The 17,302-nt window shown below is 35.4% G+C and overlaps 1 protein-coding gene across 1 annotated transcript; it reads right to left on the bottom strand.

The window, feature by feature from the left end:
* Positions 1-9,564: 9,564 nt before the first annotated feature.
* On the bottom strand, positions 9,565-9,991 carry LOC130590533 (uncharacterized). The gene has a single exon (XM_057393017.1). The coding sequence runs from the start codon at positions 9,985-9,987 to the stop codon at positions 9,565-9,567; it is 423 nt and encodes a 140-aa protein (XP_057249000.1). The 5' UTR covers positions 9,988-9,991.
* Positions 9,992-17,302: the final 7,311 nt, after the last annotated feature.

The following is a 17,302-nucleotide window of genomic DNA, read 5'->3' as shown; positions in this document are numbered from 1 at the left end:
GTTTTACATTGGCATGCGTGAAAAGTGTAAGTGGGTAGATTAAAATGAAACGGAGGGAGTAGTAGTTACTAATCTAAGCTGAGCAAAAGCAGTGAACTTTCATTGTAAAGGGCTTGATTATGGGCCTGATTCTCCTTTTCCAAATCAATGAAAATAAGCTGAACATTTATTGCTAACAACAACTCCTTCATTCATTTCTTCAGCTTTCTTCACCTTTCATTTATTTGAATGTTACTAGAAGAAAGAGAAAATAATGTTCAAAGTCACAGTAGCTTCAACACCTCTCAGATTTCTTCTCATTACTTCTCCTTTCTTCTCCTTTCTTCTCAACACAATAGCTTCAACACCTCTCAAATATTTGTAATTATAATAATAATTATTATTATTGTTAACCTTAATTATTTGACCATGATTATAATATTATTCAATAGCAATATGAATAATCAAATAATAGACAATAATACAAGTATAATACTATACATTGTGGTACTTTAATAAAAAATTCTAATAATAACATAATCAGCTAATAGTAATATGAATAATAAAATAATAGACATAATACAAATAAATAATAAAATAATAGACATAATACAAATAAATAATAAAATAATAGACACTAATACAAGTATAATACTATATAATCATTGTGGTACTTTAATTAAAATTCTAATAATAACATAATCCGCTAATAGTGATATGAAATTATGAATAACAAAATAGTGGACAATAATACAAATGTTTATTAAACATTGACTATTTGGACCTTATTGGACCTTATTAGACCTGATTGGAACTTATTGCACCTGATTGGAACTTATTGCACCTGATTGGAACTTATTGCACCTGATTGGAACTTATTGGACCTTATTAGACCTTATTGAAACTTATTGCACTTATTAGACCTTATTGCAACTTATCTGAACTTATCTGAACTTATCTGAACTTATCTGAACTTATTGGACCTGAAACTTAATTTTTTAAGTTGAACAGAACGCACCCTAAAGGAGTACCTCTATGATAAACTACACATTTTGTTTCATTTTCTTAAAAATCATGCCCAAACCCATTATTATAGTAGAAAAAGAATTGATAAAATATTTGTCATTATACCCTTATTTTTAGATTATCTTTATTATCTTTAATTATATATTAATAAAGTTTATAAAAAGTTGATATAAAGTTAGTATTGCAATGATTATTTTCATCTCTAATAAGTGTAGGCATGTTGACCGGTATTGTCAACTAACATATCAGTATATCACTATAATAAAAGTTTAAAAATAAAATAAAGTAGATATTGAGTGGCCACAAATGCATAGAAGCTGTCATTGAAAATGTTGGCTACTTTAGTAGATTTGCAGCAGTTCATTAGATGTTATCGTATGGTTTAGGCAAATCTCAAGAATCAAGTTTTTTATTTTATTTTGTGATTTTATATGTGAATCATAGCCGTAGAGTGAATATATACTATAGTAGATATAATAGATTTCTAGTTATAATATCTAAAAATAAATTTTTTGATTTTTGTCATAGCCGTAGAGTGAATAAACTCTTATCTCTCAAACAATAAATTTTATTATCTCTCAAACTCTAAATTTTATTATCTCTAAATTAATAAGATGACGTGGCAATCCTAGGTGGCACACTCTATGCTCCCGAAAAGTTCCTCTTTTATATATATATATATATTGATATATTGATTGATTATAATATACTATTTAGATATCACTATAATAAATTTATCGTCTCTCATTTAGATTTAGATTTTTTTTTTTTGTCGAGATTCTTCTTTATGTCTAGGATATGATTTTTTTTTACGACAAAACCACTAGTCACTAGGCAACTTGCAGTGAAAGAATAGGGGGGCAGACCAAAGCGCAATGATGCAGATTCAATGGTCTTAGTTAGTGTTCTGTGAAGATTTATACGAACCTTCCTACCTTATAGTATTCAATCATCTATATATATGGGGTGTATGCATTGCAAAGTGATAAAATACAAAACATTCACACACCTTCATTTCCTCTTCCAAACTATTTTCAACAACAAAATGAAGTGCTTTAGCACCAAAAACAATAATTTCCAAATGATGATGAGTTGCTTTCTTATCCTCAGCCTGGTCATGATGAGCGGAATTGTTGATGCAGCAGGTGGTGGTGCATTCGGAAAAATTCTCCAAGGAGCTCGCAACTATTTTCAGAATCCGAAGAACAACCCAAACTTCATGAAGCAGCTGAAGAAGGCTAAAGAGTTGTCTGATCCTCGCAGTTTGAAAGACTATTGCCCCCTTTTTAAACAAGTACTCAAACGATACCAATCTAAGGCGAATTCCCCTGGGTACAAGAAATTCAAAAATTTTACGGAGAATCTCTGCAAGGAGTGATCAAGAGTCAATAGTACAATCCTATTTGATATATATATAGTCTCTATGTTCCATATTTCATATGTTTCGCCTGCTATATATGTATTAAATTCCTATAGTTGTTATTGTTTGGTATGTTTTAGCTTTCAAGTTTATGTTTATGTGTAATCAAGAGTGTCATTTGAGATTGTCGACAAGAAATAAATGTGTTGAAACTATTATTACTCATCTTCGAACAGCTAAACTTGGTTAACCCACCGGGTAGACTACCCACCCCATAATATAAGATTGTGGTAATTATGATAGTGGAATCCAACTAGACTTAAATACTAATATTTTAATTATCTATGATTAGCGGGTAGTCTACCCGGTGGGTTACTCAAATAATGTCCCATTTTCACATCTTCTAAGTGTGAACCAAAAAAATATCTATCCTCTATCACTTCTGTATTGTATAAAGTGCTAAATCATTTTGGAGTACTCAAAAGTTATAAAGATAATAATGTCTTGCCTTTTTAACTTGTTATCCTAATTTCAGCAACAATGCGTAGTAAGATTTCCAAAGGATAGATAAAAAAACTAATATGAACCCGGTGCACACTAATTAGTGTGCACTCGATCCATATCACGTGAGTTTATGTAACGCCCCGACCTCTAATCGTCGTGGTTAAGTTAATTAATCGATTATTAGCAGCGGAACCTAGATAGTCGGCGCGTTACCGTCGTACTTTCCATAATAAGGAAAATACAAGGCGACATAAAATCATGAACTTAAAAATTTTATAACATGAAGCATAATATAGATCCAACATTAGTCTTGATTAATAGAAACTTAGTTACTAATCAGAGTTTTGATATAAACTTAAATTAAAACCAAGAGAGTCTATATAATCTAGATATTAATTAAATCCTCACTGCTATGCCATCCCGTTGTCACCATCGGTACCTAAAACATAAAACAAAACGTCGTGAGCCGAGGCTCAGTAACATACTACTCTAACATCGTAAATTCATTTCACACCATTTTAAGAGAATGAGTAAAACATTTCACAAATATATCATAGTAGGTTACATTATCTTCTTTATCATGTTCATCATCATATATCTTTTACTTTGGTAACTTGGCAAATATCGCATATCACATAACACATATAGGGACGTCTCCCTAAACAAATGGGTGACACTCTCGGTGTCCAAATATTGCCAGAAAGGCAGTCACAAATGGATGACACTCTCGGTGTCCAAATATTGCCAGAAAGGCGATCACAAATGGATGACACTCTCGGTGTCCACATATTGCCAGAAAGGCGATCACATCATAGGTGATATTTTATGCCCACATCTTGAACGATCTTTCACTTTACTTTTATGTTTCTCATAGTTACATTACATCATTATAATCATAGTCATGAAACATCATTAAACCATAGCATTATTATACTCATATTTTCGTAACATCGAAGTCGTTTCATTTCATCGAAAATCATCATATTCGTAAAACCTTTCATATCCCACAATCCATAAATCAACAACATAGTGCGAAATACCATAAAACATCATTCAAAAGGGGTTGTGGGTGTTAGCAGTAGACGTTACCTGGATTCCTGCTTAATAACCTTGTTAGCCGGGGGAGGCTTGTAATATCCTTTATCTTCCTTAATCTATTCAAGAATAATTTTATTAATAAACGTTTCGTTATTTAGCTTTTAAGCCTAAATATTAGTTAGCGCTTATTAAGGTCATTATTTCTTAATTGTTAATAACTTTTAATTAAGGTGACTTTTTAACAACTAATTAATGAAATGACTCATTTAGCTATATTTTTAGAAATTATCGAGACATTAAAAATTATAATACTACAAATTATATAACCTTTCGAAAACGTAACATTATTCTAGTTCATAGTTAATAATTAATTAGTCGTCCAATAATTAGTTAAGTTTAAAGTTATAATAGATCCCATAACATTATTTTAATATTATTTAGTCGTTTAAAACTAACAAGTCAAGTATCTAATTATTATAAGTGAACTTAAGGATTAGTGAAGTATTCATAACTTAAACTCAATTATAACAATAAGCTTAATGAATTATTTTTAATTAGTTTTAAACAACTCAACTAGTTTAGAAATCATGAATTATAACCCAATAATAGATTTTAGTAAATAAGTAGGTGGTTTAGTAAAACTCAATTTGTCCATCTAATACTAAATCAGTTTTAGTTTAACTCAATTTGTCCATCTAATACTAAATAGCTTAGCTAATACAATTAAAAGTCAGATTTGAGCCAAATTATGTACATGCAATACTTGGTTTGAGTTGTTTTAACTGGTATAAATCAGTTTCCTTTAGGCCAACTTAAATTATAACACTAGGTAGTAATTTGGGCTTGCATCAACTTAAACTAAAGAAATCAGAAATTTAAAAAGGAGAATATCATCACCTCTGCTACTAGGAGCAGGGAGGACGAATCGCGACTGAGGTGGACGTCGGCTTCGGTGGTCGACGGCGAGCAGTAGCGACGTCTCCGGCGATAGTCTCCGGTGGTTCAGCGCGCGCGGGTCGTCAGTGGTTCAGCCCGGTACTGCAGCGCACGAAGAAGAAGAGGGGCGAGAGGGACAACGCGAGGAGAGAGAGAACGTGAGTGCTGCGCGGGTCTCCGGCGAGCTGCACGGTGGTCGGCGAACGACGTGGGTGAAGACGCGACTGAGCGCGGCGCAGGTGGCGCGCGCGGTGGCCGACGGTGGTCGGTTGTGCGGGTTCGAAACAGAGGAGGGAGAGAGAAGAAATTCTTTGTGATTTCTTGTGGTTTTAAGTTTGTAATTGAAACTCATTTCTTCTGTGTATTTATGGACAGATTTTTGGAACAAAGGTTGAAGGTAAGGATGGTGATTGGTGGTTTGTTAATAGGAAGCTAGGAGAGGGGACAAGTAGGAGATAGGGGGAGATGGTAGGTGATTAATGGTGGTTCAATTAAGGGAAATTAGTGTAGGGGGAAAGAGTGGGTGTTGACCGTGGGTTTGGGGGTTTCTTTCTTTTTTTTTTTTTATTAATTTGCTTAACTTGGTTGGTTTCCTTTGTTGTAATAAAAGTGACTAACTTAGGTGTTATTAGTAATCTTACTTTTCAATTACAATATTTTATAGAATTAGTTAGTTTGTTTAAAAGCTCAAAAATAAAATAATTCATAATTAGACTTACTTAACTAAAACAATTATTAAGTGAACGATTTAACTTTCTTAATTATTTAATTAAACATGTTTAAAATTTTGGATATTACATCCTTACCCCCTTAGAAAAAGTTTCGTCCTCGAAACTTACATAGCATTGTCAAAAGGATAAAATCATGCATTCATAAACTTGAACATTCATACATAAGATTTCAGAAGCACATAATTAAACACATCAAAGTCATCTATTCAAACAAGTGAGGGTATTTTGTTCTCATCTGATCTTCTACTTCCCAAGTGGCTTCGGATGACGTGTGATTACCCATAAAATCTTAACCATAGGAATTACTTTGCTTCTAAGTCGCTTTTCCCTACGATCAAGAATTTCAATGGTTTCTCTTCATAAGTCAAATCTTCCTTAGCTGCAAAGGCTCGTGTCTGATCACATGGCTAGGGTCTGGTATATACTTTCGCAACATCGACACGTGGAAAACATTATGAACTTTATCCAAGTCGTCGGCAACGCCAAGCGATAAGCTACTTCGTTGACTCGATCCAAAATCTCATATGGACCAATGTACCTCGGACTTAGCTTACCAGTTTGACCAAATCTCATAATACCCTTAGTAGGCGAAATTTTCAAGAAAACATGATCACCTACTTCGAACTCCAATGGCCTCCTTCGACGGTCCGCATAACTCTTTTGTCGGTTTTGTGCAGCCTTCATCCTGGCTTGAATTAATCGTACTTTTTCCGTTGTTTCTTGTATCAAGTCAGGTCCAATCATTCGAGCTTCATCAATGTCACTCCAACACAGGGGTGTTCTACATCTTCTTCCATACAGTGCTTCATATGGTGCCATTTGGATGCTAGCTTGATAGCTGTTGTTGTAAGAAAACTCAACCAATGGCAAGTATTTCTCCCAACTTCCTTGAAAATCCAGAATACATGCTCTCACATATCTTCGAGAGTCTGAATGGTCCTTTCTGTTTGACCATCTGTTGCTGGATGAAAGCGGTACTAAAATCCAGTCTCGTACCAAGTGCCTTTTGTAATTCCTTCCAAAACTTTGCTTGGAATCTCGAATCACGATCTGACACAATAGAACTTGGCACTCCATGCAATCTGACAATTGTGCTCATATATAACTCAGCTAGCTTATCCAAACTCCAATTATTTCTAATGGCTAAGAAATGTGCGGATTTTGTCAGTCTATCCACAATGACCCATATAGAGTTCATTCCTCGAAATGATGGTGGCAACCCCATGATAAAATCCATAGAAATTGAATCCCATTTCCATGCAGGAACATCTAATGGTTGCAACAATCCTGCAGGTCTCTGATGTTCGATCTTTATCCTTTGACAAGTCAGACATCTTGACACAAATTCTGCAACTTCTTGCTTCATATTGCTCCACCAGAAGGTCTGCTTTAAATCCTTGTACAACTTGTTTCCTCCAGGGTGAACAGAAAAAGGACTGTTATGAGCTTCTTCCAGAATTCTCTTTTTCAATGCCTCCTTATCTGGAACACATTCTACCCTGAAATCTCAACGTGCCATCATCTTGGATCACAAATCCGGTGATTTTCCCTTCTTCACATCACTCTTTATCTTTTGCAACTCCAAGTCTCCATCTTGCGCCTCTTTTATTTCTTCCAACAAAGTCGGCCTCAACTCCAATGCGTACAACTGTGCTTCTATTTTCGGTTGCATGATCTCCACTTTCATCTTCATCAAATCATCATTGATTTCTTTCGGCAAGGTTAAGGTTGTGTTTAGGTAGGATTTGCGGCTTAGAGCATCAGCTACGACATTAGCTTTGCCTGGGTGATATAGGATCTCGACATCATAATCCTTTAGGAGTTCAAGCCATCTACGTTGCCTCAAGTTCAATTCCTTTTGGGTAAAAATGTATTTAAGGCTTTTGTGGTCGGTGAAGATCTTACACGGAACACCATAGAGATAGTGTCTCCATATTTTGAGAGCAAACACAACTGCGGCTAGTTCAAGGTCATGAGTTGGGTAGTTTTGTTCATGAGGCTTGAGTTGACGGGAAGCATATGCTATAACTTTATCATTCTGCATCAACACACAACCTAATCCATGCTTAGAGGCATCGCTATACACAACAAATCCATCAGTTCCAGAAGGGAGAGTAAGAACAGGAGCAGTAGTGAGACGCTTCTTCAACTCTTGAAAAGCTGCTTCACATTCATCACTCCATACAAACTTAACCGTCTTCTTCACCAATCGAGTTATAGGCATGGCTATCTTGGAGAAATCTTGGACAAATCTTCTATAATATCCAGCTAAACCCATAAAACTCCGAACTTCAGGAACATTAGTGGGTCTAGGCCATTCCATGATAGCTCTTATCTTTTGTGGATCAACCGAGACTCCAGTATCTGAAATGATGTGCCCTAGAAAGGCAACTTCTTTCAACCAGAACTCACATTTCTTCAACTTGCATACAACTTCCTTTCTCTCAACACTTCTAACACCTTCCTCAAATGTTCTTCATGCTCGATCAAGTTTCTTGAAAACACCAAGATATCATCGATGAATACAACCACAAACTTATCGAGGTATGATTTAAATACTCGGTTCATCAGATCCATGAAGACAGCAGGGGCATTGGTTAACCCAAATGGCATTACTGTGAATTCATAATGACCATATCGGGTCCTGAAAGCGGTTTTTGAAATATCTTCTGGCTTTATGCGGAGTTGATGATATCCAGATCTTAAATCAATCTTGGAGAAGATAGTTGCACCTCGAAGTTGGTAAAAAAGATCATCAATACGAGGCAATGGATATTTATTCTTGATGGTGATCTTGTTCAACTCTCGATAATCAATACATAACCTCATGCTTCCATCTTTCTTCTTGACAAATAGGACTGGTGCACCCCATGGCGACACACTAGGTCGAATATACCCCTTCTCGAGTAATTCATCTAGTTGCTTTTTCAGTTCTTGTAACTCAGCAGGTGCCATTCGATAAGGTGCCTTGGAGATAGGAGCAGATCCAGGAACGAGGTCAATGCTGAAATCTATTTCCCTTTCTGGTGGCATGCCAGGTATCTCTTCCGGAAATACATCAGGGTACTCACAAACTATGGGAATATCGGATAACGAGGGTTCAGGTTTGGTTAGGTCTACCACACTACATAGGATCCATAATGACCCTTTGAAAGTAACTTGAAGGCTTTCAAGGGTGAGATGATTTCTGATTTGGGTTGGACTTTTCTTCTTCGATAAGAAACATTACACCCATCGGGCGTCATGAGGGTTATTTCATGGTTAAGGCAATTTCTGTCCGCTTTGTACTTCGACAACCAATTCATTCCCAATATCACATCAAAGTCGGTTAATTCAAATTGAATGAGGTCTACTTGAATTCACATCCTCCTATGAGAATAGGACAATTTCTATACATGACATCACATAAGATGGATTCACCATTAGGGATGGTGACAGACATGGCAGAAAATTCAGAGCATGGTTTTGCATTCAAGCTTCTAGAAAATGCAGTAGATATAAACGAATGGGAAGCTCCAGAATCAAAAAGGACATAAGCAGGTACAGAGTTGACAGGAAAAGTACCAGTAATAACGGTGTCATCAGCCTCAGCTTCTTCTTTCTGCATCATGAACACTCGTCCGGCTTGTGGAGGTCCACGTGGAGGGTTTTTGTTGGCATTATTACTTGCATTCCTACCATAACCATAGTTCTGAGAATTGTTCCTTTGCACTGGCCCACGATTATTAGTGTTTTCATTCATCCTTTCCAAAGTCGGGCAATTCTTAATCATATGGCCCATCTTACCACACCAGTAGCACTGATCGGTTCCTGCTCGACATTCTCTGGCTAGATGGCCCCATCTGTTGCACCTGGTGCAATGAGCAACTGTCCTTTGACCATTATTGTTTCTTGAGAACCCTGTGTTCTGCTTCTTGAAAACATTGCTTATTGGAACTTCTTGACCTTTACCTTTTCTTTTTCCATTCTCATAAACATCCTTTCGCAGCTTCATTTTCCTTTCAACATTGATAGCTCGATCATATAGCTCTTGATAGGACTTATCATGTTTGCAGCAAGCCTTTCTTGAAGGTCCAGATTCAAACCTCCTTCAAATCGATTCATCCTTTGACGATCCGTAGACACCAGATCAGGAGCAAATCGAGCTAACTCATTGAATTTCACAGCATATTCCAGAACTGACATACCCCTTTGCCTCAGATGGATAAACTCGGATTCCATCTGGAGTTGCAGAGACTGAGGGTAAAACTGGTTTCTCATAGCCTCCTTTAAACCTTCCCATCCAAATCCAGGTTGATTCTGCATCTCTCTAGCAGTCTTCCACCACAGATCAGCTTGCCCTTTTAAGTAGAATACAGCAAAGTTAACTTTCCACTTGTCTGGACACTGGGTGGCATCAAAGAGTTTCTCCATGCCATTCAACCATTCCTCGAACTCGTGGGGTCAGGTTTTCCATCATAAGTAGGCGGCTTGTGAGCAGAAAACCTTTTGAACATATTGGAGCATTCTTCCTGCTCCGTCTTGGCCCTTGGTCGGTTTCCTTGCAAGAATTCCATCATCAGCTCATTATATCCACCTGATTTCCGTTAGCATTTTCAGTCGTTTCTTCGAAAACAGGGTCACTTCGCAAGGTATCTAGCCTTTGCCTCATTTCTTCAAGTGTGACTTCAGGCCCATGGGTTCCACTTCCTCCATTAGTAGGTCCACTTCCACTTGTTGCCATGTTCTAAAACATCACATATTCCATGTGCATAACATGTTAACGAGGCATGACTCATCGTAAAAATAAAAATATTCCCTTCCCGATCCTAACACTCACACTCATTTTCATTTTTAAACACTTATTAACTACACCATTTAGTTTTCGTATTATTATATTATATAAACCCTATACTTATGGTGATGGCTCTCGTTTTACTTTACCATTTATTTACTAATTTAAGTAAAACCTTTGAGATTTTACTTGAGGCATCGAGAACCGTTGCTCTGATACCAACCTGTAACGCCCCGACCTCTAATCATCGTGGTTAAGTTAATTAATCGATTATTAGCAGCGGAACCTAGATAGTCGGCGCGTTACCGCCGTACTTTCCATAAGGAAAATACAAGGCGACATAAAATCATAACTTAAACATTTATAAAATGAAGCATAATATAGATCCAACATTAGTCTTGATTAATAGAAACTTAGTTACTAATCAGAGTTTTGACATAAACTTAAATAAAAACCATGAGAGTCTATATAATCTAGATATTAATTAAATCCTCACTGCTACGCCATCCCGTTATCACCATCGGTACCTAAAACATAAAACAAAACGTCGTGAGCCGAGGCTCAGTAACATACTACTCTAACATCGTAAATTCATTTCACATCATTTTAAGAGAATGAGTAAAACATTTCACAATATATCATAGTAGGTTACATTATCTTCTTTATCATGTTCATCATCATATATCTTTTACTTTGGTAACTTGGCAAATATCGCATATCACATACAATATAGGGACGTCTCCCTAAACAAATGGTGACACTCTCGGTGTCCAAATATTGCCAGAAAGGCAGTCACAAATGGATGACACTCTCGGTGTCCAAATATTGCCAGAAAGGCGTCACAAATGGATGACACTCTCGGTGTCCAATATTGCCAGAAAGGCGGTCACATCATAGGTGACGTTTTCTATGCCCACATACTTGCCAAGAACCATCTTTCACTTTACTTTATCATGTTTCAAATATCATAGTTACATTACATCATTATAATCATAGTCATGAACATCATTAAACCATAGCATTATTATACTCATATTTTCGTAACATCGAAGTCGTTTCATTTCATCGAAAATCATCATATTCGTAAAACCTTTCATATCCTACAATCCATAAATCAACAACATAGTGCGAAATACCATAAAACATCATTCGAAAGGGGTTGTGGGTGTTAGCAGTAGACGTTACCTGGATTCCTGCTTAATAACCTTGTTAGCCAGGGGAGGCTTGTAATATCCTTTATCTTCCTTAATCTATTCAAGAATAATTTTATTAATAAACGTTTCGTTATTTAGCTTTTAAGCCTAAATATTAGTTAGCGCTTATTAAGGTCATTATTTCTTAATTGTTAATAACTTTTAATTAAGGTGACTTTTTAACAACTAATTAATGAAATGACTCATTTAGCTATATTTTTAGAAATTATCGAGACATTAAAAATTATAATACTTCCTCCGTTCCGTTTTAAATGAAACGTTTGCTTTTTCACGCAACCCAACGCGCTTCTTTAGTCATTAATATCTTTAGTTGTGTAAACGTAAAAAATATAAAAAAGTTATAATTTGATAGTATACATCGAGACGAATCTAACAAGATCCCACTTGACTATGTTTTTCTTTATATAATAGCGATAAATTGGAGTTAAAATTGATTAGTGAATAGTGTCATTTCATCCAATGTTTCATTTAAAACAGAACGGAGGAAGTACTACAAATTATATAACCTTTCGAAAACGTAACATTATTCTAGTTCATAGTTAATAATTAATTAGTCGTCCAATAATTAGTTAAGTTTTTAAAGTTATAATAGATCCCATAACATTATTTTAATATCATTTAGTCATTTAAAACTAACAAGTCAAGTATCTAATTATTATAAGTGAACTTAAGGATTAGTGAAGTATTCATAACTTAAACTCAATTATAACAATAAGCTTAATGAATTATTTTTAATTAGTTTTAAACAACTCAACTAGTTTAGAAATCATGAATTATAACCCAATAATAGATTTTAGTAAATAAGTAGGTGGTTTAGTAAAACTCAATTTGTCCATCTAATACTAAATCAGTTTTAGTTTAACTCAATTTGTCCATCTAATACTAAATAGCTTAGCTAATACAATTAAAAGTCAGATTTGAGCCCAAATTATGTACATGCAATACTTGGTTTGAGTTGTTTTAACTGGTATAAATCAGTTTCCTTTAGGCCCAACTTAAATTATAACACTAGGTAGTAATTTGGGCTTGCATCAACTTAAACTAAAGAAATCAGAAATTTAAAAAGGAGAATATCATCACCTCTACTACTAGGAGCAGGGAGGACGAATCGCGACTGAGGTGGACGCCGGCTTCGGTGGTCGACGGCGAGCAGTAGCGACGTCTCCGGCGATAGTCTCCGGTGGTTCAGCGCGCGCGGGTCGTCGGTGGTTCAGCCCGGTACTGCAGCGCACGAAGAAGAAGAGGGGCGAGAGGGACAACGCGAGGAGAGAGAGAACGTGAGTGCTGGCGCGGGTCTCCGGCGAGCTGCACGGTGGTCGGCGAACGACAGTGGGGTGAAGACGCGACTGAGCGCGGCGCAGGTGGCGCGCGCGGTGGCCGACGGTGGTCGGTTGTGCGGGGTCGAAACAGAGGAGGGAGAGAGAAGAAATTCTTTGTGATTTCTTGTGGTTTTAAGTTTGTAATTGAAACTCATTTCTTCTGTGTATTTATGGACAGATTTTTGGAACAAAGGCTGAAGGTGGAAGGATGGTGATTGGTGGTTTTGTTAATAGGAAGCTAGGAGAGGGGACAAGTAGGAGATAGGGGGAGATGGTAGGTGATTAATGGTGGTTCAATTAAGGGAAATTAGTGTAGGGGGAAAGAGGTGGGTGTTGACCGTGGGTTTGGGGGGTTTCTTTTCTTTTTTTCTTTTTTTTTTTATTAATTTGCTTAAGCTTGGTTGGTTTCCTTTGTTGTAATAAAAGTGACTAACTTAGGTGTTATTAGTAATCTTACTTTTCAATTACAATATTTTATAGAATTAGTTAGTTTGTTTAAAAGCTCAAAAATAAAATAATTCATAATTAGACTTACTTAACTAAAAAAATTATTAAGTGAACGATTTAACTTTCTTAATTATTTAATTAAACATGTTTAAAATTTTGGGATATTACAGTTTATGATATAGTGTATGTTAAAATGATATAGTGTATGTTAAAATGATATTGTGTATATTAAAATGATATAGTGTATATGTTAAAATGATATAGTGTATGTTAAAATGATATAGTGTATATTAAAATGATATAGTGTATATTAAAATGATATAGTGTATGTTACAGTGTATGTTAAAGTGATATAGTGTATGTTAAAGTGATATAGTGTATGTTATAATGATATAGTGTATGTTAAAATGATATAGTGTATGTTAAAGTGATATAGTGTATGTTGAAATGATATAGTGTATGTTACAATGATATAGTGTATGTTAAAGTGATATAGTGTGTGTTATGGTCACGTGTCTGGGTCTGGTCCACACTATTTTTAGTGTGAACCGGGTCTACGCAAGTCGGATTGAAGGATAGAATCTTACAACCCCGTACATTCATATTTACCTAAAATTTTGTCCCTCGTCTCGACTTGCCTAATCATGCATCAATCTTTGTCTCCACATTAGAAATGTAAAAACCATTTTCGCCCTACCAACTATTTAGAGGCACTAAATAATCATATCGACATGATTTCCATTGTGATTTCTTCTGAGTATTATAATAAAAACTAATAGTGCGGACATATCGTATTATACTTATTATATTATTGTCTATTATTTTATTAAATATTTGTATTATTATCTATATTTTTATTATTCATACTACTATTAACTGATTATGTTATTATTAAAATTTTTAATTAAAGTATCACAATGTATAGTATTATACTTGTATCATTGTCTATTATTTTATTATTCATATTACTATTAACAAGATTATTAGATATATTAGTGGTGAAAATTGTGTATAGACAAGTATATAAATAGTATTTTTTTTTGTTAAATTGTTCATCATAAGAGATAATTAATAATAATTATTTTTTAAAAGGGTAAATTTTAATAATTATTTCATATAAATTTTGAGGGGTAGTATTTATGTTAGGAGTAATATTTATGTTATTAGGTTCAATAAGTTTCAATCAGGTCCAATAAGTTCCAATTATATAAAAGGAGAAAATGATTATCTTCCTGATTTTTTAACTAGAGAATTTTTACAAGGAAAAGGCAATAGTAACAATATTTAAAGTTCAATTATTACCGGAGACAAAATGAATCAAGATTCTAATAAAGGCAAAGGTATTCAAAAACCAGTAGTTTAGGTCCAACATATTCAGTTTAAATACGTTCATGATTATTCAAGTGAAAAGAATGCATTCTAAACTATTACTTTTGTAACAAGAGACTTCTATATCTGTAATAATATGCGTTCTTTTCATGCAAGGACCAAACCACTACGCCATTTGCAGTGAAAAAATCGCAAACTATGCACGGTATACGAAATAGAAGTAATCAATGTTTATCTATGGAGAAAGACCTAGGAGGCTACGGCGTACGCCAACCTCTCTAATTTTGTCAAGTCACGACTCACGACTACAATAGTAGTAAGAAATAGAAGTAATGGATGGTAGTTACATTCTTTAGTATTTGGTCTAATTTATCACATTTTCGAGAAATCAAACAAGTAGTATCTTATCTCTCAAAAATAATGTTACCATATTTCTGCTACATGGTTGACATGCATTGTAGTTGGTTCTAAGTTTCTAACCCTATCTTAAATCATTATGTTTTGGGAAAATTCCTCAAGTACTTTAGAAGTTTGGCGTAATTCCTAAATTACCCATTATTTTATAGAATTCCTTAGATACTACTGAGTTTTGTGTTTGGGTCTAACATATTTTTACTACAGACAAAATCCTAACGTTGTTAGGTTTTGTCCTCTCTCCCTAATCTTCTCGCTATCTTCTCACCACCCTTCATTGATGAACTTTCAAGCTTTCTCTTTCCTCCTACCATCCTCCATTTGTGACATTCTAAACCTCGGAATTTTCTCTCTCCTCCCACCATCCATCCTCCATTAATATTTTTCTTGAATTTTCGTGTAGTTTGTTAAATTAACAAAATAAAATCAGATTTAATATGTTAAATTAAATTCAAAATTCCTGCCCACAATTTTTGAATTGATAAAACTTAATTAATCCCCTTAATCTACAAATAATTAATGCAAAAAATCAATTCAAAGTCACGATGGCACGGTGAATTCGGTAAATCCGTGAGACAGAAGATGATGTAAATTGGCGGCAAAGGGCGAGGAGAACTGTGGTGGCTGTCCGGCGAGCTGGACATCGAGGCTGGGGCGGTTGATGACGGGAGATGCAAGCTGGGCAACAGCTCAGGCAAGCAGGGCGAAAGAGAAAGGAGAAGGAGGAAGCAAGCACGGCAAGAGAGAGATGAAAGAGACAAGCAGGGCACGACTCACGAGTTGTTCGTATTATTTAAAAAATAAATATGCTGAAGTATGGACTCGAACCCCTAACCTTATGTAAGGGTTTTCAAAGAATCACCAACTCATCTAACATCTCTTCGTGATCCATGTTTCCACAAAATTACAAATATGTGTTATAATTAGTTAATGTTATTAAACATATCCCTTGCATCCTTAAAAATAAATAAATTTGCATGTGTGGGCATAAAATTTTTATTATATGCCACGTCACACATTTAACTGACCCATTACAGTCTCAAAGTCAAATGTTGACTTTTATTAATGGGTGATCATCTAAATTAATTAATTTGGGCTTAAACATGGCCTATTTTGATTAGTTTAATGTTGAGTCATTGACTCATTGAATAAAAGGTGGACTCTTAATAGGGTTATGTCCATGAGGCCCAAGAGACCGGATAAGCAGAAACCCTAGGGTTCTCCTAACTCTATAAATAGAGCTCTTATATTCACTTACAAAGGAGAAGGAGGAGGAGAAGAAATTAGATAGCAGAGCCATCAAGGAGAAAGGAAGAAAGCATAATCTCTCTCCTAGTCAAGCTACATCAAATTCTCTCCCTGAAGAAGGAAACAAGATCAACCTTGGATGAGATCAAGCCCGAAGGCCCTCATTCAAGAAGATCATATTTGTTCGTGCGTAACAACAAATCAACATCAAATCATTTCCGCAAAAGAAGAACAATAAGCATTTAAAGTGCCGTTCTATCCTAGAAGTTTTCTACCTTGGGAGATCAAGCCTCGACAACCCTCATTCAAGAAAGTCAAGTCAATAGTTCTTGAACTCGCTAAATTAGTTCATGAATTAATTAAATTCAAGTGGAGATTGAATCAGAGGAGAAAATATTAGAGATTGTAACCCAAAATACAAAATCAATAAAAATTATTTTGTCCACATCTTTTGACTCTCTATTTTGCAGATTTAAAATTTGTGTTTACAAATTTGGCACGCTCGGTGGGACAATCTCTACCTCTCATCTTTTTCTCCATTCAAGCAATAAAGCAAATTCATTCGACCATGGTGGCCAAGAGAAGATCTGTTCATGACAACAACAAATCCTTTCCTTCAAGCGTGGATCCTTCGACGGAGTCAATCAATGGAGCAACGGACGTTGTTAATGTGAGTGTCATGACCATTGAAGCAAATACCATGGAGGAAGAATTAGCAAACATGAAGATGCTCATTCACAAACTCGCCAAGGAGAATGAGGAAAAAGAAGCAACAAATCAAATTCCAAAGCAAACAACTTGCTGCTCTAACAAAGAAACTTGAGAAACGTCCAATGGTGAAAGCGAAGGCGATAGTGGTGGATCCAAATTTAGCATGAAGTCAAAGACTAGTGAAAGGATGGAGCTATCCATGGCGATTCATTCAATTTCCAACAAATTCAAGATATGATAGCCACAGCTGTCAAACGCCAACTTGGTGGAGA

This window comes from Beta vulgaris, chromosome 2, assembly GCF_026745355.1.
Source record: "Beta vulgaris subsp. vulgaris cultivar EL10 chromosome 2, EL10.2, whole genome shotgun sequence".
In the NCBI taxonomy this organism is placed as follows: Eukaryota; Viridiplantae; Streptophyta; class Magnoliopsida; order Caryophyllales; family Amaranthaceae; genus Beta; species Beta vulgaris.
This window is presented reverse-complemented; position numbering and strand designations above follow the sequence as displayed.